This window comes from Fistularia commersonii, chromosome 9 (assembly GCF_037954325.1).
Source record: "Fistularia commersonii isolate RoL2024-O1a breed Wild chromosome 9, RoL_Fcom_v1.0, whole genome shotgun sequence".
Lineage (NCBI taxonomy): Eukaryota > Metazoa > Chordata > Actinopteri > Syngnathiformes > Fistulariidae > Fistularia > Fistularia commersonii.
In genome coordinates, this window is record NC_141292.1 from 7,463,518 (window position 1) to 7,491,460 (window position 27,943).

The following is a 27,943-nucleotide window of genomic DNA, read 5'->3' on the forward strand; positions in this document are numbered from 1 at the left end:
AATTTAGCAGTACAAAATAAAACATGTGTATAAACGCTACATAATAAATGAAATCTTAAAAAGGGTTTTCCTGAGGCAGTCCCTCCCTCCCTCTCTCAGTGTGCAACATGGAGTCATCCTGGCCAGAAGAGCCGTAAAGATGACACAGTTAGGAATGTAATTGGTCATAAGTAGATAGAGATAAGTAAATCATACACTTTGAAAATAAATGCTTTCTATTACCAGGTTCATTTTACCCCATTGGTGCTTGAGGTATAACTGCCAGTTATAATTGCCAGAACTGCCAGTAAAAACTGGCAATTCTATGTGTTTAATTAGATAAGTAAAGACATTTTACTTGTCAGTATAGAAAATGCATTTCTGCTGTGATGATCTATTGTGCACTGATGTTGCATGTGTATGAGTCTGTACACTTTACCCTCCTCCCTCTTCTTGTAATACTAAAAATGTGATTGTTCTCTCTGGCTGAGCTAATACTGGTACAGTGGCCCTTTACCTATTCATTGTCTGCAACTGAGTTGCCATTATAAAATGTTGCAATTGTATATTTGTTGATTGATAGACATAGTGGTGAACTAAAAATACATCGTATATATGTGACAGAAGTCACCACAATAATGAGCTGGCATCTACAGCAGCATATCTATAAAAATTGAATTTGAATACAAATTTCTACATTTTTTTTTTCTAGACAAGTCACATGCAGTAGTTCAAGCTCTTAAAGTCACTTTATATAACTATTGCGAGAACACTTTGCTAAAGACAAACATCCCTTCTTATTGACAGGGATTGCAATAAGAACCAACCCTCTACATCGAACTTCCAAATATAATTTACAACTTCCATACAACCCTTGACTGCATTAATATGCTCTCTTAAAGAAACCGCAAGTTTTCTTTTCCAAATGCACAATGTTTCAACTTCATTCCATTCCAACTGCCTTGGTTGGGTTTAAACCATGGTCTTTACACTAGGTAAAGACCATGTTATTATACACACCAGGCTTTAATTTGCCAATGGTTTCACTAAATCTAATGTCAGTCTTTATCCTCTCTGTAATATTGAGTAAAGTTAAAATGAAAACATTTGCCATTGCCGTAAAACATTAAGCTGCGCCCACCATATAATGCTCCAGCTTGTACCCTCATCGTTTGTCATTGGGTTTTATGGCTGTTGAGCTCAATGGAACAGTAATACTGCCCTCTGTGTTCTTTGAAGTGACCTTGCACCTTCTTTGTGTAAAAAAACAAACCACTTTGCAATAAGTTTAGTGGATCAACTTATTTGATGCACTCTGTTTGACACAGTTATGCCACTGTGGTTATCGTACATATTCCCAGCATTTGTAAAAGTATTATGGACACTGCACTGTATGTATATATATATATATATATATATATATATACTGTATATATATATATATATATATATATATAACATTGTATGCTCAATGGCCTCTTTTGGCCTCTTCTGCCAATTTGTCTACTCTTTATTCTATCTGATATTACAATTAATGAATAAATATATACATACAAAGGATCCCATATGAAAGTAAACCTTTCCCTTGTTGAAATACTCTTGAGTTGGGGGATAAACAAAAAATGATAAGAAAGCAGTTCCAGATGCCCTGTGGAGGTACCCATCTAAATGTTTGCAAGTATTGACACAGCTGATTAATATGAGGCTTGTTTGCCTATTCTCTCTGTTCTGGTCGTTCATCAACGGCCCAATAGCTCAACAGCTCAAGCACAAGCAATTAGATTTTCTTTTGCTTGCTGTCATTTCACTGCCTGTGACAACAAGCCCCAGTGATCTCTGTTTGAGGGTCATTTGATCCTCAAATGTAAATCTGTATTATGTTACTGTGCATACGCTTCTACTTTCCCTCCTTAAATAATGATTACTATAGCATCAACATCTAAAGTCTACCACCACTTAATTTGCACTCATCCTTGCACCTGCACTTTGTGAGTTGCACACCAAGCTGTAGTCAAAGGTCTTATTGCACTGTATTCTACTCAATGTTCCATAGCAATTTTCTCATTCATATCTATCATAATATTTATAACAATGTTTACACTCTTCTACCAGCCCAATGCACTACTGACAGCAAAATAGGAATTTCTCTGTGCAGGGAAACTCGCATCTACACTGTCCATTTGACAATAAATGCTTTGAATCTTGAATCAACTGCAGCGTGGAGGCATGAAGACATATATTTTGACAAATAACTAACCTATAAAAAAATCCTAAAAATCAGCCACCTTTCATTTGTAGTTGTATTTGTTGATGGATTAGTGTGTTTTAGGCATTTGAAAACTAGGAAGTCCAGTAGCTGAAAGCTGATTCGAGATCTATTACACGACCCTAGGAAATTAAGATTGGCTGATAAGGTTTCATAAGCATAAATAGTCACGGGTCATTTGGTTCCTCAGAGAACAGAAGCAACAATATAAGTCATGATACCCATACAAAATTTAAAGATCTATTTCAACCCTACCATCTCAGTTCATGCACACAGAGCAGCTACTCTGACCTGATAGTAATTGTTTGGTTTATAATAGCAAAGGTGGTGATACGTTTTTGCATTCCAGTGTGTGCGTCTCAGGGATGAGAGTTGACAGACTCACTCCCCTGTGTGTGGCCGATTGCAGCGTGCGCTCCAAGGACAAGCAGTGGAGGGTAGAGCGGGTGATTTGTCTCATAGGATTGAACTCATCTCCCTTGTCTGCCGCAGGCTTCGACCCCTTCTTCTTTCACTGCCTACTGTCTTACTTTGAAGGTGAAGAGTATTTTTCCATTGTTTATATATGTCCATTTTAGCTGATGCAGTTCATTTTTTCTTTCTTAATTTACTATCACTTTGAGCAAACTCAAGGACACAGCGGATTTTCATATTTTCCAACACAGTAACAAACTATTCCAGCATATACAGTGGGGAGAACAAGTATTTGATGCACTGCTGATTTTTCTGCTTTTCCCACTTGCAAAGCATGTACAGGTCTGTAGTTTTTATCATTGGTACTCTCTAGCTGTGAGTACTGTAATCTAAAACCAAAACCCAGATAATCACATTGTATGATTTTAAGTAATTCATTTGCATTTTATTGCATGGCATAAGTATTTGATCACCTACCAACCAATAAGAATGGTGGCTTTCACAGACCTATAAGTATCTCTTCAAGCAGCCCTCCTGTTCTCCACTCATTTCCTGTATTAATACTAGGTTGAATTTGGTACCTGCCTAAAAGACACCTGTCCACAGACTTAATCAAACTAACTCCAACCTCTCCACAATCGCTAGAGACCTGAGAGCTGTGTTAGGAATTCAGTAATAAAATTGTAGACCTGCACAAGGCTGGGATGGGCTACAAGACAATAGGCAAGCAGCTTGGTGAGAAAGCAACAACTGTTGGCACAATTATCAGAAAATGGAAGAAGATCAAGATGACGGTCAATCTCCCTTGGTCTGGGGCTCCATGTAAGATCTCACCTCGCGGGGCATCAATGTTAATGAGGAAGGTGAGGGATCAGCCAAGAACTACATGGCTGGACCTTGGTCAATGACCTGACAAGAGCTGGGACCACAGTCTCAGAGAAAACCATTAGTAACGCACTACGCTGTCATGGATTAAAATCCTGCATCGCATGCAAGGTCCCCCTGCTCAAGACAGCACATATCCAGGCCCGTCTGACATTTACAAATGACAATCTGGATGATCCAGAAGAGGAATGGAAGAAGGTCATGTGGTCTGATCAGACAAAAATAGAGCTTTTTGGGCTAAACTCCACTTGCCATGTTTGGAAGGAGAAGACGGATGAGTACAATTCCAAGAACACCATCCCAACTGTGAAGCATGGAGTTGGAAACATCATTCTTTCGGGATGCTTTTCTGCAAAGGGACAAGAGACTGCACTGTGTTGAGGGGAGGATGGATGGGTCCATATATTGCAAGATCTTGGCCAATAACCTCCTTCGCTCAGTAAGAGCCTTGAAGATGGGTTGTGGCTGGGTCTTCCAGCATGACAATGTCCTGAAACACAGCCAGGGCAACTAAAGAGTGGCTCCGTTAGAAGGATCTCAAGGTCCTTAAGTGGTCTAGCCAGTCTCCAGACCTGAACCCAATAGAAAATCTATGAGGGAGCTGAAAGTCCATATTGTCCAGCGACTGGTCTGAAACCTGATGGACCTGGAGAAGATCTGTATGGAGGAGTGGGTCAAAATCCCTACTGCAGTGTGTGCAAACCTGGTCAAGAACTACAGGAAACATCTGATCTCTGTAATCACCAACAAAGATTTCTGTACCACATATTAAGTTCTGTTTTTCTGATGTATAAAATACGTATGCAATAAAATGCAAATTAATAGCTCAAAAATCATACAATTTGATTTTTGTAATTTTTGTTAAGATTCCGTCACTCACAGCCGAAGAGTACCTATGATAAAAATTACAGAACTGGGCATACTTTTTAATCGGAAAAAGATGAAATATCAAATTCTTGGTCTCCCCCACTGTAGCTCCAAGTAGAAAACATATTTTTTCTCTCTGTGTTTCCTCTCCATTCACATCCTTTTAAAAACAGAATCCTACAATTGTGCTACCCTCTATTTGTCTTTGACAGTTCCTTCATCACAATGATGGGTCAGCTGACTTTTTTAAGAGTGGAAAGGTTTTCTTTTGGCCATCGGCCAGTGCTGAAACTGTGTTTGCACCTCTAAAATAGCTAGATACTGAGTGAGTTCATGCAATTAATCAGTAAAAGGACAAGATTTATTCTGCATATAGAAACTGACAAGACATACACTGTTCTGCCAAAAACCAAGTGAAAAGTAAGAATAAATATAATTTGGATAGAAGGCATGGAAAATAGACTAGTGATGAGTCATATAATCTCATGTAGTTATTTTGTGTTACCAAACCACATCAGTGTCCCTCTGATACGCTTTATAATCACTATTTGTGTGCCAATGCCTGAGGAATCCAACATAAGTGTGTAGCACTGTCATCTGCCCTCAGCTATACAGGAAATATCCCTTTGAAGTCAGTAAAAGCTGTTATGCTGCCCATCACACCCAAAAAGAGTCTCCTAGATATCCAGACCCAAATTTTTCTGCTCTCCAGAAAAGCATATGGATGCTGGCTAAGATTGCCTCTCTCATCATACATGGCTATACATCCATCTGTCTGTTATTTTTATTGTTATTATTCACTTATTGTATGAATGAGGCAGCAAATTATTAAATGTCAAGTTTATCTGACCTTTTTGGTGTTCATTGATTGTAATAATTTAATTTCCTCATGAAACATGAATATTATTAAACATTACTTTTACCAAAACCTGAGTGATGCTAAAATTCATTCCTATACATTAGATGTGGTGCGAGCATGACAATTGATGTGCTTCTTTTCTTGGATTTATGAATACCTATAAAAATAATTAATAATGCCGCATCAGTTCATTAATTGATAAATTACATAAATTCTTAGAAAAAGACATGCCAGCACATATGCTGTGCTGATCATCTACCACAGTGAATAGTGCTTTTTGCAATCATATTGCCCAGGGGAGTTGTTGTGCTAAGGTGATTTATTTGCTATTCTTTATCAATGCATAAGATTGTGGTTCTCTTTGTTAATACATTGACACAAGGCTGAGAATCTGAACTGAAAATGAGCAGATGGAGCATTTCTAAAACAACTACCTTTTTTTAACAGCCTTTATATATGCAGTTTTTTTTTTTTTATTTCTGTATGTTTGTGTGAGTGTCCTGCTTAATAGCCCCTCCGTAAAAGAAAATTCTCAGTTGTGTTGTAGCTGACCTTGCAACATACAGTAAAACGCCCCAGTATTCCCTTTCAAATCTGAGCATATAAAGCAAGTGGTAAAACTATTACCATATGATGTAGAACACATTCTGACCAGTGCTTTAATGACACTGTCAGTTGCTATTACAAATACATGTTTTAGGGACCAGGGCCCTGCACAGCTTCTGTTGATCTTTGTAATTATTAATGAAGACAAGGCACTACTCGGATGTTGCTATATGATCGCAAAGTCAGCATTAACTTTTTTTTTTTGCTCAGTCGGCCAGACTAAAAATATAATTTGCAATGATACATCACTCTTTGATCACAATGTTATGAGCAATGTGTAATTTTGAAATGAAATTAAAGGAACAGGATGGAGGCTGGTGCCTTCAAATGCACAGTGACCATGGATCTTTCTCCATACATAACTAACTTTTCAGTTGAGTCTTCAATTAATAGGTTTTCACTAGCAAAAACTTTGTTTCCTTGGTAATTATGAGGTGTTATTAATACAACAGTCACTGTGATCCCTGGAGGCTCTTTTGAAAACATTGTTTTTAAAAATCACGACAAAAATAGGACACGACATTGATAGCATCAGGGAACAGGATATATTTCTATTCCATTCAGGTCCCAACTCTATTTTAGTTTTTGCAAAACTATTCATTATGGAAAAATCTCTGTCAATTACACTCCATACATTTGATGAATATAAAATACAATTTCACTACAGGTTTAAAAAAACTGTCTTAAATCTGCCTTTAGCCATTTAAACATGCAATTCAGAATGGTAATTACCATAACATAAATACAGAAACAAACTGTTGGTCACCTATATTTCCTCTCATTCAGTGATTAACATTCCTGAGAAGAGCAATCTGAGTCAATTAGTGCAATGTCACTAAGCTTAAACTAAAGTTCAATGGATTTAAAGAATTTCACCAGTTGTCCCCTTATTTCTCCCACAATGCTGGAAATCTCTGTCACTATTGTCTTCATAAATTCACTTATTCCCCAAGCATTTCCCTTTCTCAATGGCTTTTAAAAGGCATAGCAATGCTTCAGAGAAACTGCTCACCTAGGATTTCAATATGGTGTAACACTATTGTGTAACACATGGAATACTCTGTATACCTTGGCTTTTTCAGCCTACTTCTTCTTATTTAGCATAATTTTCGCAGTCTCTGCCCCCTCATTTAACAGGCTGCAAGGTCTGTTAAATGATTAGTAAGCCCACAAGTGAATATATGCAAAGCCTCTCCTCTCCATCAGCTTAGGGAGCAGATGACTTAACCACACTATTCCAAAGTACCTGTCACACACATGCATAAGAGTGTTCAGCTAACTGAGCAAATTGCAAACAAAATATATTCAACAATCCAAATTTTATGATGCAGTGCTCTTTACTAGAAAGGGTTATGCCTATGTGTGCCCTCATGTAAAAGCATGGGCACAGTCATTTATACAGTGTGCACGTACACTGGCAGAAACTGTCTGAGCCCTTCCCATCCAAGATGAGGCTCATCAGATAGGCTTCTGTATGTGAGTTCTATCCAATAAAAAGTCTAAATATTCTGTTCAGCGTGTTAGAGTTTCTGGTATCAGATTAGGGTGAGACAAACACTGCTAAGCAGCCATGCCCACACCATCACCGCTACCAAGACGCCCCACAGATCTTTGTGTGTCACTGAGACTACGGGTGTGCATGTTTGTGTGCTCTCCCTTGAAAGAACCCCAAAGTGAGCATTAGCAGGCTGGAGGATGAACAAACCAAAGCTTTGATACGTGCTGCTCTGTATCATGAAAGTGTCAGGAGTCTGAGTGAGTAGCAGCTGCAACACACACAACCTTGGTTTGTGTGCAACTCAGCATGCATTCACATGTGAATATGTGCAATTATAGTCTCTGTTTGCTCTAGTTGTGTACTTTTTGTGTACATATCTGTACCAGTACACACAGGTTTTTTGTATGAGACAAGTGTGGCATTACATATTTATTTATATATTTATTTTTTATTTTTTTCAGCAGAACAGGCATGGATTTCTGCCACTGACCCAAAGACACCTCATTAGGATTCAGCACACCTCTCTCATATCTCCCCCATCTCTGTTTTACTCCCTCCTCCCTGTTTCACCTGCTGTCATGGTCTTTCTTTCTCTCTCTTTCTTATACATTGGAAAATAAAATACATACATACATATATATATACACATTCACATACATACACATATGTATACTACGTATATATACATATATAGATACACACACACACACACACACACACATATATATATATATATATGTATAATGATGTATATAATTATAAATATATGTATATCTCCTTCTCCTTTCAGCTTTTCCCTTCAGTGGTCGTCACAGAAAATCAACTTTCTCCATCTAACTCTATTCTTTGCATCCTCCTCTCTCACACCAACTACCTTCATATCCTCTCTCACTATGTCCATAAATCTTCTCTTTGGTCTGCCTCAAGACCTCCTGCCTGGCAGCTCCAATGCAAGCATCCAACTACAAATGTATTCACTATCCCTCCTTTGTACATGACCCAACCGTCTCAGCCTGGCTTCTCTGACCTTCTCTCCAAAACATCTAACGTGTACTGTTCCTCTGATAGACTCATTCATATATATATATATATATATATATATATATATATATATATATATATGAGCATACTTGAAGAAACAGCGGATTCCCATATTTTCCAAGTAACAAGCTGTTCCAGCATATACAGTGGGGTGAACAAGTATTTGATACACTGCTGATTTTTCAGCTTTTCCCACTTATAAAGCATGTAGTCTGCAATTTTCATCATAGGTTCTCTAGACGGAATCAAAACCATCATAGATAAAAACACATCCATAAAAACACATTGTATGATTTTTACGTAATTTATTTCTTTTTATTGCATGACATAAGTAGTTGAGACATTGGTAAAATAGAACTTAATATTTGGTACAGAAACCTTTGTTGGCAATTACAGAGATCACACGTTCCCAGTAATTCTTGACCAGGTTTGCACACACTACAGCTGGGATTTTGGCCCTCAATACAGATCTTCTCCAGATCCTTAGGGCTTCAGGGCAGTTGCTGGACAATATGGACTTTCAGCACCCTCTGAAATCATCTGTTTGGTTCGGGGTCTGGAGACTGGCTAGGCCACTCCAGGACCTTGAGATGCTTCTTACGGAGCCATTCCCTTGTTGCTCTGGCTGCGTGTTTTAGGTTGTTGTCATGCTGGAAGACCCAGCCACAACCCATCTTCAAGGCTCTTACTGAGAGAATAAGGTTGTTTGCCTATATCTTGCCCTCCATAGTCCCATCCACCCTCCCCTCAATACGGTGCAGTCCCCTGTCCCCTTTGCAGAAAAGCATCCCCAAAGAATGACATTTCCACCAAATGCTTGATAGTTGGGATGGTTTTCCTGGGGTTGTTCTCATCTGTCTTCTTCTTCCTCCAAACACAGCGAGTGGAGTTTAGCCCCAAAAGCTCAATTTTTGTCTCATCAGACCACATGACCTTCTTCCATTCCCCCTCTGGATCATCCAAATGGTCAAGGACAACTTCACACGGGCCTGGATATGAGCTGGCTTGAGCAGGGGGGACCCTGTGTGCGATGCTGGATCTTAATCCATGACGGCATCATGTGTTACTAATGGTTCTCTTTGAGACCATGGTCCCAGCTCTCTTCAGGTCATTCACATGGTCCAAACATGTAGTTTTGGCTGATCCCCCACCTTCCTCATGATCATTGATGCCCCGCGAGGAGAGATCTGACATGGAACCCGAGACCGGGGGAGATTGACTATCCCCTTGAACTTCTTCCATTTTCTGATAATTGTGCCAACAATTGTTGCCTTCTCAGCAAGCTGCTTGCCTATTGTCCTGTAGCCTTGTGCCTTGTGCTGGTCAACAATTTTATCCCTGATTTCCTTACGCATTTCCCTGGTCTTGGTGATTATGGAGAGGTTGGAGTTTGTTTCTTTAAGTGTGTGGACAAATGTCTTTTATGCAGGTACCAAATTCATCCCGGTGCAGTTAATACAGGTAATGAGTGGAGAACAAGAGGGCTTCTTAAAGAAATACTTGTAGGTCTGTGAGAGCCACAATTCTTACTGGTTGGTAGGTGATCAAATACTTATGCCAGGCAATAAAATGTAAATTGATTATTTTAAAATAATACAATGTGTTTTTCTGGATCGTTGTCTTAGTTGAAGTTTATGAATACCTATGTTAGAAATGACAGACCTCTTCATGCTTTGCAAGGAGGAAAAGGTGAAAATACTTGTGTATCAAATACTTAATACCTGGTCTCTCAACTGCATATATATATACATATACAAATTAGCCAGCAGTGAGTAGGATTTAATATGTAAGGGGATGTTGGTGCAAACAGAGATAATTATCACCAAGCTTTACAATACCAATGAGGAATTTGGCCTCTTCAAATCTTTTTAGTTAACGCCCACACAGTTGTGTAGCTTCATCCTCGAAACCCTCAATGGCCCCATAGGTTGCTTTTATAAAAAAAAGGTCAGATAAATGCAGGAATACAGTCATGCCGATGCTTAATTCAACACCATTTAATTCTGGTTGAAAATAAATGCTACATCTGAAGTTAGACAATTGTTTCCTGGTATTTTATTCATGGGAGTCATTTAGGCAGAGGGCATCCTGCCGTACTTGTGTCATACGAAACCATTTCCAAAAGAAGCCGTATATAATCCAACCTTCAATACATCCAAAAACTGTAATCCTGATTTCATAATAGTGAAAATAATGAAATATAACAGATTTGATTGTGTCAAGTCGCTATTCCAGCTATCAGAATGCTAAATGGATGCAAACAATTTTATTGTTTGCCTTGTCATATTTGCACACCACACTGCTAAGCTGTTGGGCAAGGTTATGGCATTCAAGACCTTAAGCCCTTATTTGGCATTAAGCCTATTAATGTGGCATTGTGGGTTGCATGGATACTCATTTTCAGGTAATTGCTATATTTAGCCTCAACTGCAATTGTCAAAATCTCTAGTCAATTGACTATGTGTCGAACATGATTACTTAACTGCAGCTTCTATGACTTTGCATTTCTATTATTAGATATAATATCCTTTCATTAGGTCTTACTTACAGGCATACTGTTGCTTTAATTCAAGCTTAGATAATTATGATTGGCTTTATGCTTAAATGGATGCTGCAAACTTTCCACCCATCCATCCATCCATCCATCCATCCATCCATCCATCCATCCATCCATCCATCCATCTTCTGCTACTTATCCTGCACTCAGGGTCGTGTGGGTTACTGGAGCCTATTCCAGCTGTCATTGGGCGAGAGGCGGGGTACACTCTGGACTGGTCGCCAGTCAATCGCAGGGCCACATACAAAAACAGACAACTTAACTTTACCCATGTGGCACAATTATTTTTTTGGCATATTTGACTGTTGACTCAGTGTAATCTCAGTTATTTAATGAGGGAAATGTATGTTTTCATTTGAGCAAGCATATGCGTGCGCGTGTGCGTGTTCTTGTGTGTTCCTATGTTTGTGCACATGTGCTAGCATGCTTGATTGCACATGTGATGTGAACAAACGCCAACAATGGTGGCCCTGTTTGTTTGTCCCATGCAGACATTCTGTGAGTGTGTGCCAAGCTCCTCTCAGCTCAAACACCGCTGGTCAGACTCTGAAACTGCCAGGGAGACCCCAGCCAAGGTAAGGCCCTGTCTTGACAATGGATATGCTCATGTATCACCAGTTATTTACTTGCCCTTTACAGATGTCCGTCTAGAACAGATAGCACCAGCTAATAAAATCCTCTGATGATGTGTGAATTTGTTTATTTACTACTTATTTACTCAATTATTATATTTGAGACATACAATTATTTTTGTCACTAATTAATCACTAATTGGACAATATTTCAGAAATAGATTTTTTTTTGGACAAATACTTGTGAATAAATATCTTTTATTCTTCTCTGGCAAAAAAATTACATTTTTTTAATTAAAACACACTCCATGTTGTATGTATTGAAGATATGTATTGAAAATGGATATGATTGCATATGTTCACAGCAGGTTAAATTTAACAGTTTTTTTTCTACATACATAATGTTAATTTTTTGATTCATAGCATGCGCATTTGAATGGCGTCCCTTTAAATAACCATGTGCATGCCACTTCTTGCCTACCTGCAGAGGAGATTAGCAAGGCTAGATTATTACCCACAGTGGCGCCCAGTGGCACTGGACACACACAGACACACACAAAAAAATACAAGGACACTCCCAGTTTAACATTTTTTGCAGTAAGTTGTGTGAACATTGTTTTATAAAATATAGTTTCATTTAACTCCCTGTTAAATATCAATCAAAATTTCAAATACTAAAGGTGCTAAAAAAGTAGCACCACAAAAATCTATGCTGTAGTATTTTTACTTGGTTACCCTTCTGAATTAATTTCTGAACCTCTTGTGGCTGTGTGTAATCCTGTTGCGCCTTGTAAGGTGAACTGCTGCCTGGCTTGGTGAGTCTGAAACCCTCATGATGATAATTATTGAAGTTTGGGGGGTTATCTGCACACCAACTTTGTCAAACTTTTACAGATTTCTTGTCTAACTTCGTTTTTTTAGCTTTTCACTGATGTAGGCCCAGTCTAGACACATTCTCATTTTTATTCTTGTGTATGGACACCTACATTGGAAAATGACAGTGGTTGGGGAGGCAAGCTTATCCTCCACCACACTAATATTTCTCATTTTGTAACATTCAGCCCCTGACTATAGAAAAGGTTAGATTTTGTAAAACAATCTCCTAATAACTAAATATGTAGCTTCACGCAAAAAATTGTGGTGGACTTTTGTATAGAGATTTGTTTATTGATGAAATATGCTCATTGAAAACCATCTGGACAATGACCACTATTAATATCACTAATCTATGCTTGAGCATACAGCAATGCCATCTGAGGCTAACCAGAGGCCACAGGTATTGAGCAACTAGTAATTCAGTAAAGGATACCAAGAAACTTGCAATATTACACAGCAAAACCCAGCATCAACTTCAACTGATCAACCAATAGTCCTTCATAAACTCTTGTTAAGACAGCATTACACCAAATTACTACCATAAATATGGAGAGTTGTGAGTGTATTGGTAGAGGAACGCTGAGGTTGGAACTGCCAGGCAGGAGGCTCGAGGAAGACCAAAGAGGAGATTTACAGATGTAGTGAAAGATGATGGGGAGTTACTTGGTGTTGGAGGATGCAAAGGATAGGGTGAGATGGATGCAGACTATTTGCTTTGGTGGCCTCTGAAGGGACCAGCCTGAATGAATGTAAGAAAACCTCTGAAAATTTTCCACTAATGATAATAGTCCACTAATTCGAGCACACTCACCTGACACACAATGAATGCCTCTTACTTGTAACTTCTATATTGCTTTTTTTTGTTGGTCCTCAGCATCCAGCTCCCTCATAAGCTTTGTCCAGTATACAGTAACCTGGGGTAACATTTTTCATGATTAGTTATTGCTTAATCTTGTCATACATGTTTTGAATAATTGCCAACATTAAGCAAATGGGTTTGACTTGTTCTTTGTTTAATGCTGTGGAGTGTGACACAGAGAGCACATTCTTTATCCTCCAGTCACAGGAGGTCCAAACTTGCTCATGGGCTCAGTGGCACTTGCCCAGATTGGTAGATCTGGGCCAGCGGATTAGATGTCATTGATGATGATTTTCATTGCAATCCGCTTTCTCACTGCTTTGGTTATGGCAGTGTGAAGGATTATTGCATATTACACCGAGCAGCGGTGATGGCACAACCTTAGCACAAGTACCCAAACATACAAGAATTAAATCGGATTAGGCCCCTGCTGATTCACGGAAATGAGCAAAGCGATCAAAGCAACATCAGAAGAGGAACATGATGCCACATGTTTTTGTGATATTTAAAAGCATATAAATGAAAAGATATCTGATGACAATGACAAGTCAGACCAGTGTCTCGTTATTTCAGTAATTAGAAATAAAACATGTTTTTTTCCCAGTACACCAGTACATTCCTAGACATTTAATGTAACTTTGAAAAGCATCCTTAATAATTCTTTTAGGAAATTTTTGCAGATCATTTGTTAATGAGATCTCTTTTATATGTCTATTTCAATGGAGACTTTGTGATGTTTTTTACAGTATGTCTATAATTTGTATGAGAGTAACATTTTGATATGTAACTATTTTCACTCAATCCCAATCAATAAACTGAAAAAAAATACTTTGACATATAGTTTAATTATTACAACAATTAACCAACTTTGCAATGACAGATCCAAAACAAAATTTAAATGTGTGTATCTAAAATACAGCATTAGGTGAGAGTCATCCAAATGGTGTCCGTTAATTATGCTAAAATGGGGGGCAACATAATTCTCATAAACAGAAAGTCTGTCATCCTCTTTCTCTCCTTTGCCATTTATCCGCCACAAGTCCCTGGTTGTCCTCTAAAATCCTGTTGTGTGGCTCGAGCAGAAGCAGAGAGAGGACAAGATTTGGGAATTCAGGCACCAATTATAGTCTGGACTCTTGCTGTGAAGATAGAGAGATGAATTCAGACACACACTCACACACACACACGCAACGAAGTTAAGTAGCTGTCTGCTTTTATTCTCAGTGTGTTTTAAAATGCTACTACTTTAGTGATGACATGGAAGATCGCCATTCTCCCTGGTACTTGAATTGAGTTGTAAATGTTTCACTGACCATTTAAAGACATTTCAAACATTCCCTCCCTTTTGTTGAACTGACTGATCTCCCTATCAATATGAATACTGGGTTTCAATATCAGTCTGTCAAAAAAATTAAATCAAAGGAGCACAGAAGCTTGCCAGAGGAATTCCATTTTACTAAAGCTACACCGTTTGCTTCCTTGCAAAGTCACTGTTACTTTTGTACTCCCGTTTACATTACTAGTCACATAGGAGATTCTGGAGCCAGTCCCATCTGACATTGGCCGTTCTCCTTTCAATCACAATTCACACTGAGAGACATACACCAATTAATTTGGTTGTTGACATATATGAGCAATTTATGCCTTTCTGGCTCTGACTATTAGGGGATTCTGAAAGTCTGTTGAACCAATGGAAAAATTCCAGAGTTTTTTTTTTTTTTTTAATGGTTTGTTTTGCTTTTTGCTTCTTTTCCAGGCATGAAATCAGCATTCATAGAATCCATTCCTTACGACCCAACCCTGAATAAGCAGTGGAGAATGGATGGAAAATGAAATAAAAGAAATAATTAAAAAATAAAATAAAATAAAAATAATCAAAAATTGAACAATCAGACTGCTATTTATTATTTCACACTGTAAGAACCAACAGGACAATGCATGGCCCTAGAGTGATCTTTGTGATGAAGAAGAACAGTGTCTTGCCTCAGTCCTACTGTTTAACCTGGATTTGAGGTCATGCGACGATACAATGCAGGCACCAATTTAGTGTATTCATGCACAAATCCCTGCATTAATTGACTTATCTCTCACTATCATGGTGTGCAGGTCAAACAGACATGACAAGAACAAGGTCCTTCCCTATTTCGCTGGCTGTGAGGTTGACAAGCCCTGGCCCTTTTACAAACAACTATATGGCTGGGCGCTTTACATGCAGGAATCCCAAATATGTTTACTCGACAAAACTGTCCTGGCTGCAGTTTGTGGGGTAGTTCCTCATCAATTTTGCACCAAAACCAAAATGGTTGCCGCATTGGTAGACTATTTCTGAAATACGCAACTAAAGATTATTGATGAGTGGTAAAAAGTAAATGAATAAGAAATAACAGATTTTGTTTAAAAGTCACTTCCGTAGCAAGGCAATTCCAAATAAGTGAATTAAAACATTTAAAAAAAAATCTGCTGTATTTAACCCAACGTGGATGAACCATGAGCAGAAGGCAACCATTTAGCAATGCCTGGGGAGCAGTGCAGATCAGTGTTAGAGTAACTTTTTCAGTTTTTTAATTTTTGCATTTGACTTAATAAAGGTAATTGCAAACAGATGAACACTGATTTGGAAGAATTTAGAGCTGCACCAGACCTCCAGTTTTCCAGGAATTAGATCCATACAGTTTGTTTATTACAACCAAAAGCTGCTGCTCCATGTCTGGTTTTGAAAAAGGAATGAAAACATACCTATACTGGACCACCTGTTTAGCATTAGCTGTTGTTAACTTAGGGATGGATCTGAATTTAAATTTGGCCCCATATCCTGACTGCATTCAAAAAGAACACTAAATGTAGCATTTTAAAATCTGTTCTTTGAAAGCCTTTTTTAAAAAAATTAGTATAATTAGTATAAAATTAGTATAAAGACTTCAGAATGTGATTGATTTTAATGTTTTTGGCTCTTCAATGGTATTCCCAGGGTCTGAATGTCACACTTTTCCAGTCAATGACAAGCTCTGTCATAGCGTCAGAATCATTACGCTTAAAATCACACAGGGGGGGGAAAACATTGTTTGACATGTAAAGGAAACCAATTTTATACTATGTTATTTCAATGCAACGTGTTTTGTGTAAAAACAGAATACAACAATGACCTCTTTATATATTTCCATCGAGAAATCTTCTCCCAGTTTAGATGAAATAATGTGTAAGAAAATATGGTGATTCATTTTGAAAGAGGTATGGGGAAACTAGGTCTCATTGATCATGCATAGCAGGTCTATATTGATTCCTCCTGTCAATGATTTGTCCTCTTTGTGTGAGCGGAAAAAACATAGCTGGTTGTAAAAGGTTATCATATTGAACTATTATGTCTGTTTGATGGAGTCTGTCCCAGAAGTAGTAGCCTTTTACACTGAGATGACTCTCCTGTCTTTCATTTACCCATTACAGGGTGATTGAGTCTATTTTATTTTACCTTCCCTTCATGGTTTGAATGTTTAAATGTTTTATTGTCTTCCTCCTTGGTTTGAAATATGAAGTTGGAACATCCATTCCCTCATTCCCTTTTTCACCAAAAGTACCTCAAGCTCCCTCCATTAGCACTTTCACAACCAATATGGCATACTATATGCTTGGAAATGTATGCCTAAAAACCTTTTTGCTTGGTTTAAGAATGCATAAATTAATTCTTTCAATGATTCATTCTTTCTGTCTTTCATTTTGTTGTTGGTTTTTATCAGTTATTAGGAACTATTGTTTGAATTCCCATCATTCCTTTATTTTATAAATCCATCACAACTCTACAGTTTCGCAGGTAAATCCCCTGTTCGCGGAACATTTGGAATTCAAGAATACCCACATACATGTAATTTTAATTGTCTTTTTTTTCTTTCTGTCTTTTTCTCTTCCTTATATCCCCTCTTCCTATTCACAGAGGATGAGCTGCAGCTACCTGCTTTGCACCATCCTGCTCTTCGTGGCTGTATTGCTTGCTGTTACTGTAACTGGGACCATCCTTTTTATGAACCACTATCAGGCCCCACCAATGTCTGATGGCCTACCCCACATCTCTACCAATCAGGATGAAGCTAATGCCCTGGTCACTGTTGAGAGAGGTGATGGCTCCCGTATCAACATCTTCATCGACCCCAACTGTCCTGACTACAACAGTAACTTTTTACGCTTAGAGGGTGTTCAGACCTCGCTTCTTCACTCACTAACTGATCATGACTCTGATCTGAAGTCAGTGAAAGGTCAAGATCGAGCTCTTCTTGTCAGCCTGGCTGAAGAAGTAGCCAAGCTGTCGGCACATGCTGGGCAACTGAAAATGGACTATGAATCCCTACGGAGGGGGCAGGGTAGCCTTGGGCAAGACCTAAACACACTGCAGACTGAGCAGGGACGCCTCATACAGGTGAGATGTATGCACACACACAAAAATACAATCACATGCATGGACACACAAACACCAAAACAATCACCCACTTTATATACAGTACTTATATAAATAAAAAAGATTTTCTTTACAATCTGTCAACACTGGTTGCAAGTTACATGATTGACTTGCGGAAATAACACCACAGACTATTGTGTTTCATCAACTAGTTCTTATTACGTAAATGTGATATAGTAACATAGTATGCTTCCTGTTTTCAAATATCCAAAAAGCCATGAACATTCCAGAAACTAACACCAAGAAAAACTAAAAATTTTTGTCCTTCTCAGAACATTATTTGTACTTACACATGACAAAAATTGACTCTTCCCAATAGTTTTTTTTATCTTGGTAAGTGCAAACAATGCATATTGATACAGTAGTGAGTCGGGTAAATGAGTGACTCAGATGCTGTCAATGCAAGTCTGTGGATGAAAGGAGTGACCAAGAGACTTTGCTTTTAAAAATATACACATCCGTAATTGTATTTCTCTTTCGGGATTGAATTCACTAATGATTTATTGAGCTAAAAACCAGAGTAACTGAATCCACTGTTAAAAACTGACTGCTGAAGCCATGAGTGTAAGCACTGTAAGGAGATGCCCCAGGAGTGGATTGTGAAACATCTATCAATATGTATTGATTGTAAAAGCACACCATGATGTGTGACGAATCATTAGACGTGTTCATTTTCTGTTGAAAACGGAATTGTGTTTTCTTCAGATCTGTTTTCTCCCTGGTCACAGAAAGAGCACTGACATGACCTAATTGAGAGCTAATTATGGTAATTTCCCCTTGCTCTGTAAAAGTATAGAAATAACATGATTAAAGTGGATGTGGGGCTACGTGTTCTAACATTTGAAGCTAAAATCACTGGGGAAAAATGTCCATCATGATTCAAGCACCATGCTAAATTGCATATAAATTTAGTGGGATAAAATAACATGTATCTTAGTATATGAGATATAGTCCACATTAACTTTGAATGTAAGTACACCTCCTTCAACTGCAGACTCTCGACATTGGTTTATTTTCAGGATACTTTTCCTTAAACTTGCACAGCAAATTCTCTAGGAATCTGTATTCTCTCTGAATCACATTTTATAGCTGCCACTCATTCAGCATCAACAACTGAATGTACTATGTTTGACAAACATGATTCAGTCATTTTTTTACAGCTAGATATCTGAATCTCACGATTGTTTGGAAATCATCAAACCATTCATATGGTTGATTTTTGCTTTAACTATGTGGGCTGTATCAGCAGAATCAATGCAAAACGAGGGCCAGGCCCTTTACTTCAGTTAATGTAGTGTAGGTGGCATCATGTAATGGGCACTGAAGCTAAGTGGAGGTGGTGCTGTCAGCCTCAACAATCCAGATGATTGATTTCCTCAAAGGAGGAAGGCATATGGTGTGCACATCCGCTATTTCTGCTTGACACTCCAGTGTGACTGTGTGATCTATGAGCCACCTGTGGCCAGAATTTTGATTTATACAATGACACAGAGCTGACTATGGCAGTAGTAGTAATAGATCTTTGTGAAAAAACATGAAGAGCAGTATCACGTGCCACAAAGACTGAACCCTGACTACTTCCCCTGAGATGATGAGCAAAAGGGGTGATTGCTTACAGACAATTCACCTTTATTCTCAAAAATTACCCCCAAAATGATTTGTTGCTTAAAGATAAAATTGTATGTACTGCATTTGGTCTGTTATAGAGACACTAATGATGTCACACTAGATTCGTATATTGTTTATCCCAAGTCCTAAATCTTTAGGCTGCCGTAAGTAGTATTAACGCTTTTATTTGTTTCCTCACTTGAGCAACCAAAATCCATGCAAATTAATTCACTTTTTGATGTCAGTAGTGTATGAATCAGTGTTGGTGCCTAGAATTCTGCACCCAATTCTGTACTCAATACAGTCACAAATGGCTATGCCCGAACAGTAAATAAAGCAGTTTAACACACACCAAATGTCATCATAAACTGTCTAGCAGACATGAGTAGTCTATCTTAAGAGTTGTGTCATGTGAAATAGTCAAGTATAAGAAAAGGAAAAGCACGCAGACCATCTTCTTTTGCTCAATAGAGAACTGTTAATAATAGGATGTTTGATCCAGGACATACTTTCCTTCCAGAATAGTGGAAATGAAAGTGAAAATTTGTATGCTTGCTATATTTCAAGTTGACTGCCCGATTTGTCTGAGCATCTGATTTTATCTTAAAGGGATTCTTGGGTAGCTTGTGGAACAAGTCAAGACTCAAATCTCTACTTGCATTCTACACAAAGACATGATGGCCAAATGTTGAGGCACATTAGGAAAACATGGGGCAATCAAAAAAGCAGTTATTGCCTCTCCACCAGTTTTATCACTAAGGGCCTTACAAGCAAGGCCCTTAAACCTGACTACTCTTGTGTAGTTGCTCATTTGCTGCCAGACAGTTTGTGGCAGAACGAACTCTGTGGACTCAGTAACGAAGAAACAAACACATACACACACACACACACACGCACACACACACACACACACACACACACACACACACACACACACACACACACACACACACACACATATATATACATATATATGCACATCACAGACAAATAAACCAACCAACTAACCAAGCAAGCAAAGAAGCAAGCAAACAGACAATAAGATAACAACCCCCAGATAAAAATCCAATTCAATTCATTGTATTTAATGATAAAATATAAGTACACCTGTTGGCAAAATAGTTAATGGAACTTAAAGCTATGATTAAGTATGACATGGAAGTCATGTGCACTGTTAATAACTACATGTCCTATCTATGTGATAGCAGAGAGTATATATATATATACTTATATATATACCTGAAAACAAAACTTAATCTTATACGAATATAGTTCTGAACCGAACTGTTAACTTTTTGGCCTGAGAATGAAGACCTTTTAATTTGATTGAAATGTAGGAAATACAAATTCAGATCTCTCTCTCTGAATAATCCAAGTGATAAGTCCTAAGAGTAATTTATCTTTGCTTATAGGCAAACCAACCATCTGCAAAGCCAAAATTTACAATTTTGGTACATGGTTTTGGTGTCCTGCATCCATGTCTTCTCTTATCTTTAAAACATTGAAATGGTTGTGACAGATTTCCAGCTGAGAAGACCCCATTTAGCCAAAAGGTAAAAGAAAAATGTTCCTTGCTGTGATGACCCACATGATATAGATTGAATTGAACAATCTGTTTGTGGACCTATTATATATGGGTAGAAAATAGGAGGATATTCTGGCCAGGTACCCATTTTAAGAGATTTTTTTTTTTTTTTTTTTGAGAAAAAAACGGTTTGATGAGGTGTGTAAATAATTGATCTAGAATATTCAAGGAAACCCCTCAAAAATACCAGACCAGTTCTGAAAAATTGGAAAACATATTGTCTTGTGTTATCCTTGTCACCCACTGAAGCCTTTTCTCCCTTGTGGCCTTTTAAAACTTTATTCTTTAAATCCTTGCTTGTTTCAAATGAGGTTAGTAGTTCACTTACTACAAAACTAACTGTTCTGTGTAATACAAGCTGCATCTATTATGCTTTTTGGATCATCATTGATTCTCGCCAACCAACTATCACCATAAAATGCTTTACAGCACTGATGTGAAACATGCTATGCTGCATGCTATGGCCATAGACCTGGAATGACCTGGAAATTCCCCACTAGGGTAATCCAAAAATTCTGAGTTCAGAATTACACAGAAACAAAAAAAAAAAACAACAGCAATGACAATCATAATAATAATAAGAAGAAATAGTATAAATACCAGGATTTACATGGGATACGAGATATCATCTGGCAAAAACAAAAAAAAACAAACTACACAAAAAAAAGAAAAAAATTCTCTAAAATTTAATATTTATCTTTAATCTTATTCAGTACTCAAGGGAGAAAAACACATTTCAATTCAGTGGTCATTGATGTATAAATGATGTAACCATATTACCTTGACTTCCAAGCTGGTAACTCTAGCCCAGTCAAACTTGAAATTGATGGAATTGAATGGGCTCAAGGGTCTAGATATTATCCAATGAGTGAAAAGAAGGTTTGGTGTTTGGTTTTAAGACATTGTTTAACTGAAGTACCAAAGAAAATGAAATCATCAAGGTGAAAAAAAAAATTAAATTGATAAGAACCCTTAACTCCCAGCTTTATGCATAGAATATCTCAGAATCATTCAATATCAGCTTTGAAGACATTGCCTTTGGGGTTTAAAGTCCTACAGTGTTTAATCTGAGGATTACAATTTATGGAGAAGATTCTGATTCATATCCTACCCCGTATAACACTATAAGTTTATAAGGTGCCCTCCCTTATTTTTTTAACCCATATCCACATATGTACATATTTTATTGTATGAGGATAGACATTTGTGAAAACTTGAGTTGCACTATTAAGTTATCTTTAGTGACAGTAAAAGTGAAGTTTCTAAACATGTGTTATGTTGTAGATTTTTGGTATCAAAGAAATGGCAAACTAGGACACGTATAACCTGAGGGTTTCGGGGAAGAGGTGGGGATTAACAATCATGGATGTCTATATCACAGGTACCCAATGATGAAAACAGTGAAAAGAGAACCAGAATGCGAAATCATCAGAGTAGAGGTGTGGCTAATAGGGCGTAACATAATAAAAAAGGGTGGTGCTAACTCTTAGCCTTGGGGTACCCTGATGATAACAGGTTCATGAATAAATAAACCGGTAACAATAAATCAAAGAGTGATTGATTTCTGTTATACAAGGGTGCAGGATTTACTTCTCTGATCAGGCTTGGCATTCGCTATGTCCAAGATAAATGCTCAGACTGCTGTCAAACCAAGATTTAGATTCCCGGCATATAGCTGAACAAGAAATATGAGATTTGCAATTTAAGAGTAAACAAAACTAGACTGTACAAAAAAGTTTGAAGGAGTAACTTAATCTGTATGTTAGAATAGGTAATAAGAAATTGACATGTTTGTGACATAAAGTAAAATAAATTGAAAAAAAAAGAAAGAAACATTCAATTTTTAGGGCATTCACTGTTTTTAAAGGGATTTTTAAAGTGTGAGGCATGTCTTGCTTATTATGTATGTTTTTTATTTCTATTCATCTATTCATTTGTCTATTTCTTCTAGTATTTATTTACTTTTCTATACATTTATATTCGCTAAACCGTGCTGGCTGATTCAAAAAATATATTGAATCATTCATCCGAAATCTGAAACCATGGAAACAATGTCTCTGCCAGACTTCTGCTGCTGTGGGTTGGGCAGAACAAGGTCCTTCGTCCTCTCCAAATGAGTAGAGACAGTGTTTATTCAAAATCCCTTAAAATATTGAGTGTCAGACAACAAATTTGATAAAGAAAATGGTGTTCACCAAATTAGCACTTGTGGAAAATAAAATAAAAAGAGAAATTTTTGTGAAGACCAGACAAATAATTTCAGGAATAATATGACAATTAGCCATGTCTGTATGTATATGTATTGAATATACAGTATGTTTAAATTATTGATATGACTTCATCCATGAAATTATTTTTGTTCCCGCTGCAACATTAGGTGCTTAATCTTATGGTTTTATTAATATCAGCCATAACAATAATTTCTCGAGCATCAAACTACAGACACGCATATGTACCAAGAAGCACACACAGTCAGACTGGGCACCAGAAATAACTAGAAAGTGTATATTATACAATATAAAGACAGGGACATGATCACCCCACTGTGTCCTGATGCTGCAAACAGATAAGTTTTCTCCTTTGATTAATGCTCTAAATCGCATATATATCCCATTCAGAACTGTCTGTACAATATACAAGTAACCTTGCTCTGCACTATACATACAAATGAGAAATGCTGACCTCTAGATTGTGGATGTCCTAACTGTATCCAACTCAGGAGATGTGCACAATCAGACCTGCAGTGGCCATTGACAGCACTGGGATATACCCCAAAGGCTTACCCTCTTGACCCCTGAGGTCTCACCTCACTTTTAGATTTCCCTTGAGTTGGAAGGATGTGATAAATACCCACATGGCTGATAGAAAAGAGGCAGCTTGATAAGCAAGACAGCTTTTGTGTTCATGCTACTGAAGCACACCGTAGCTGTATAATATGAATAATCGAGTGGAGCAGGAACATGGGCAGTTGAAAAGGACAAAGATGGTAGAACAGAGGGGATGTGGGTGAGATTAAGGAACCACTCCACTCCATCCCTTATGCCTTATTGCATAAGGGATGCAAAAAGGGTTTCAAAATTCCAATGCACTGAAATGTACTCATCATAAATAAGTCAGATGATATTTCAATGTTTTTTTTTACCCCGACTAAAATCATCCTGACTTTCCCTGTATTTATTAACCTGGATGAAGTACCCAGTCAGGTCTTGTGCACAATCTAATTTCTTCTTTTCATACAGTTGTTTCTGCATGTTATATTTCCCTTCATACTTACAGGAGTGTGCTACAGATTATGCATGCATTGTTTTCGTCTGTGGGTTAAAGTTGCAGGGCCCAAGTATTATGTTTGCAATTCAGCTTACTGTGTCTTGGAGGTGTGCTGCACACCTCATTGAGGCCGGGGAAAGGCCAATAGCATTTTTGTCGAATAAAATTTTGCAGCCAAAATATAGCTGCTCAAGCTAAATTTCTAACTGACCAGGTCACATTTTATATCATGGCATACAAAGTCAGATAACTCAAAAAGAATGTTTTAAATTAACTAAAACAAGTAGTCCAGCTTCTTTTTTTGCACAGATTTTAACGGTACTATAGCATTTCTCACTACTGAGTTTGTAGGTTCACATCATCACAACACAAATTCTGTGCTCGCAAGAGTCATAGGATCAGCTGAGGCTGGCCTTAATTTCATTTGTAATTTTTGTAATACTAGACTTGAATTTTGTATTAGATTTGGCTGACTATAAAATGTATTTTATTCCAAAATGGGCCTCAATTATATGTTTCTACACATGATGCTTATAACATGATAAGCTATATCATTGATAAGTATTGGTTTATGCTATGAATTTAATTTTACAGAATGAACATACAAGTGGTATTCAGATATCCAAAAGGTTTAAGTTTGAAGTACTGATATATGCAATGGTTTTGCAGGTTTGTTTTTTTTTTTGTTTTGGTTTTTGTAGTGAAGAGAGGATTGCCGAGTGTATCCACTTGGCTGGGATGTACAAGCCCAGAACAACTGCAGTTCTGTATTTGTGATTTTGGGTCCATGAAACCAACAATCTGATTTAAAAATATCAAGAGCTTGTGTGCTGGCAGGGTAATTTCATTACCACAATTTGTATACCACTTGGGTTACAGTAGAGGCGTGGTGGCCAACTAAGTTAGCTGGTCCATCTGGCAGTCCTGGCCTGTGCCACGAATTGTAGTTGACCAGCTTGTGCCTGATTATGTGGAAGAAAAAGAAATTTAGGATGTGTATGTGTGCATGTGTGTGAAAGAAGGAAATAATGCTGAAACGTGCTGGTGTGTAGTGTGTGCACATCAGGGATTAGGAGTAACACCTGGCTACACATTAGGTGTTGGCCATCTAGGACAATATCTCAAAAATGACCTTTCTGCCTTGAACACCACATATGGCTGCAGGTAAGCAGGTGACCATTGCAGATCAGGGAGGTCATCCTGCTGAGTGGTTGTCCAAGCACACACATTCATCATCAGCATTCCCGCAGGGCATTTTTGTGTTTCAATTGCCAGGATGCATTACGGGATTCACTGCCAAAGACTCATTTTTGCATCTATGTGTTTCTAAAGGTCTCTTAAGGACGAAACAAGAGCATTGTGTTTCAACCGTATGTCTCAGCTACAAAGTGATGTAGAATTTAGGTTACCTTGGAAAATAGATCTCCTTGGTAGGACTTTGTTTAAAATGTAATTACTCAAACCTATTCACTACTGATTGCAATTTTTTTCTTCCTATGGGTCATTGTGAATCTTATAGATTATATATTTTCCTTACCGGTTTAGTGACGATGTTCCACTCTCCGCAATAGCCATGCTTTTTTCATAAATGAATAAATGCATTTTCATATATTATGATATACAATCATAACTGTAAATATGTTTTCTTGTGTTGCAGCTGATGTCTGACAGCCAGATCAACATGGCAAAAGTAGTGAACTCCGTGAGCGATGCTATCAATACCTTGCAGAAGGAGAACGTGGGCCTGAAGGCACGTGTCAAGGCCGACTTGCAGAGGGCACCAGTTAGAGGTGCCCGTTTCAAGGGTTGCTCCAATGGTAAGCTAACATGTTTTTGTCCATTTGAAATCTTACCCTGAATGAATACAATACCCTGATCCCACTAACTTCAATGAATGCATTGGTGAATCACCTCTGAATGATGTGAACACTGTCAATGAAAGGAAAATTGTAATGCATATTAATATTTACTCGTACCCTCTGCTGGTATGAAGTAATACACAACTGCACCTAGACTCTGACGAATGTTAGATCAATACCTGCAATTTGAAAGTAACTGATCCTTTGAACAAAGCATTTCCACCAGGTTTACGTTTGAAGCGCTGTCCTTGGTCCTGAGCACAGACTTCATTTTTCTTTGCACTCTTTACAAATGCATCTGAAGCAATCAGAAAACCTCTTCATCAAACACGGCACACAAATGAGAGGCAATTAATGATAAATCAATCAACACATGATTCTTTTTAAGATGTCCCTGAACACTTCCTGAATAGTTATTTCAATATATTGATACATACATACATGCGTGCATGTACATAGCCTGAATAGGGGTTATAATTCACTGTTAATTCATTTTATGCAACTTGGATTTCTATATTAAAAGGAAAGGGAAGGAAAATTGTATGAAGGATACTATTTTTTTATTCAAGTGGTTAATTATATATACAAAGTGCAACCGGAAAGAACTTTTTGACTTCTTCCTCTTCTTTTGGCTTTTCCCTTGAGGGGTCGTCACAGTGAATGAACCTTCTCTATCTAACCCTATTCTCAGTATCCTCCTCTCTCACACCAACTACCGTCATATCCTTTCTCATTATGTCCATAAATCTCCTCGAGACCTGCTGCCTGGCAGCTCCAATTCCTGCATCCGTCTACCAATATATTCACTATCCCTCCTCTGTACATGACCAAACCATCTCAGTCTCGCTTCTTTGACCTTCTCTCCAAAACATCTAACATGTGCTGTTCCTCTAATAGACTCATTCCTGATCCTATACATCCTGGTCACTCCCAAAGAGAACCTTAACATCTTCATCTCTGCAACCTCTACCTCTGCCTCCTGTCTTTTGGTCATTGTAACTGTTCCTAGGCCATACAGCATCGCTGGTCTCACCACTGTCTTGTACACCTTTCCTTTCATTCTAGCTGATAGTCTTCTATCGCATAGTACCCCTTACACTTTTCTCCACCTATTCCAACCTGCTTGAACAATCTCTTCACCTCTTTTCCACACTCTCTTTTGCTCTGGACCGTCGAACCCAAGTACCTGGAATCCTCCAACTTGTACATCTCGACTCCCTGTAGCATCAGCATTCCACCTGAGTTCCTCTCATTCACTCTCATATACTCTGTCTTGCTGCGACTAACTTTCATTCATCTCCTGTCCAGCGCATACCTCCACCTCTCTAGATTTTCCTCAACCTGTTCTCTGCTCTCACTACAAATCACAATGTCGTCTGCAAACATCATGCTCCATGGAGATTCCTGTCTAACCTCATTTATCACCCTGTCCATCACCACCGCAAACAAGACGGGGCACAGAGCTGATCCCTGATGGAGTCCCACCTCCACCTTGAACTTCTCTGTTACCCCTACAGCACACCCCAACACTGCCTCACAGCTAGCATACCTGTCCTGCATCAGTCTAACATACTTCTCTGCTTCTCCAGACCTCCTCATACAATACTAGAGTTCCTCTTGGCACCCCATCATATGCTTTTTCTAGGTCTACAAAAACACAATGCAGCCTCCCCTGGCCTTCTCTGTACTTCTCTATTAGTATTCTCAAAGCAAATACTGCATCTGTAGTACTCTTTCTAGGCATGAAGCCAACGTGCTCTTCACAAATGCTGACTCTGCTCTCAGACTAGTTTCCATTACTCTTTCCCATAACTTCATTGTATGGCTCATCAACTTTATCCCTCTATAGTTGCCGCTATTCTGCACATCCCCCTTATTCTTAAAAATGGGCACCATCACAC

The 27,943-nt window shown here is 38.1% G+C and overlaps 1 protein-coding gene across 2 annotated transcripts in view; it reads left to right on the plus strand.

Annotated features, from left to right (window-relative positions):
* Positions 1-27,943, plus strand: part of fibcd1b (fibrinogen C domain containing 1b) — a 110,028-nt gene that overhangs the window by 25,380 nt on the left and 56,705 nt on the right. The window contains exons 2-4 of one of the 2 annotated variants that reach the window (XM_086152226.1): positions 11,464-11,547; positions 17,205-17,684; positions 25,841-26,000. In XM_086152226.1, coding sequence (XP_086008352.1) covers positions 11,464-11,547; positions 17,205-17,684; positions 25,841-26,000 — 724 coding nt within the window. The remainder of the gene's footprint in view (positions 1-11,463; positions 11,548-17,204; positions 17,685-25,840; positions 26,001-27,943) is intronic. The other variant, XM_086152227.1, reaches the window with a different exon arrangement.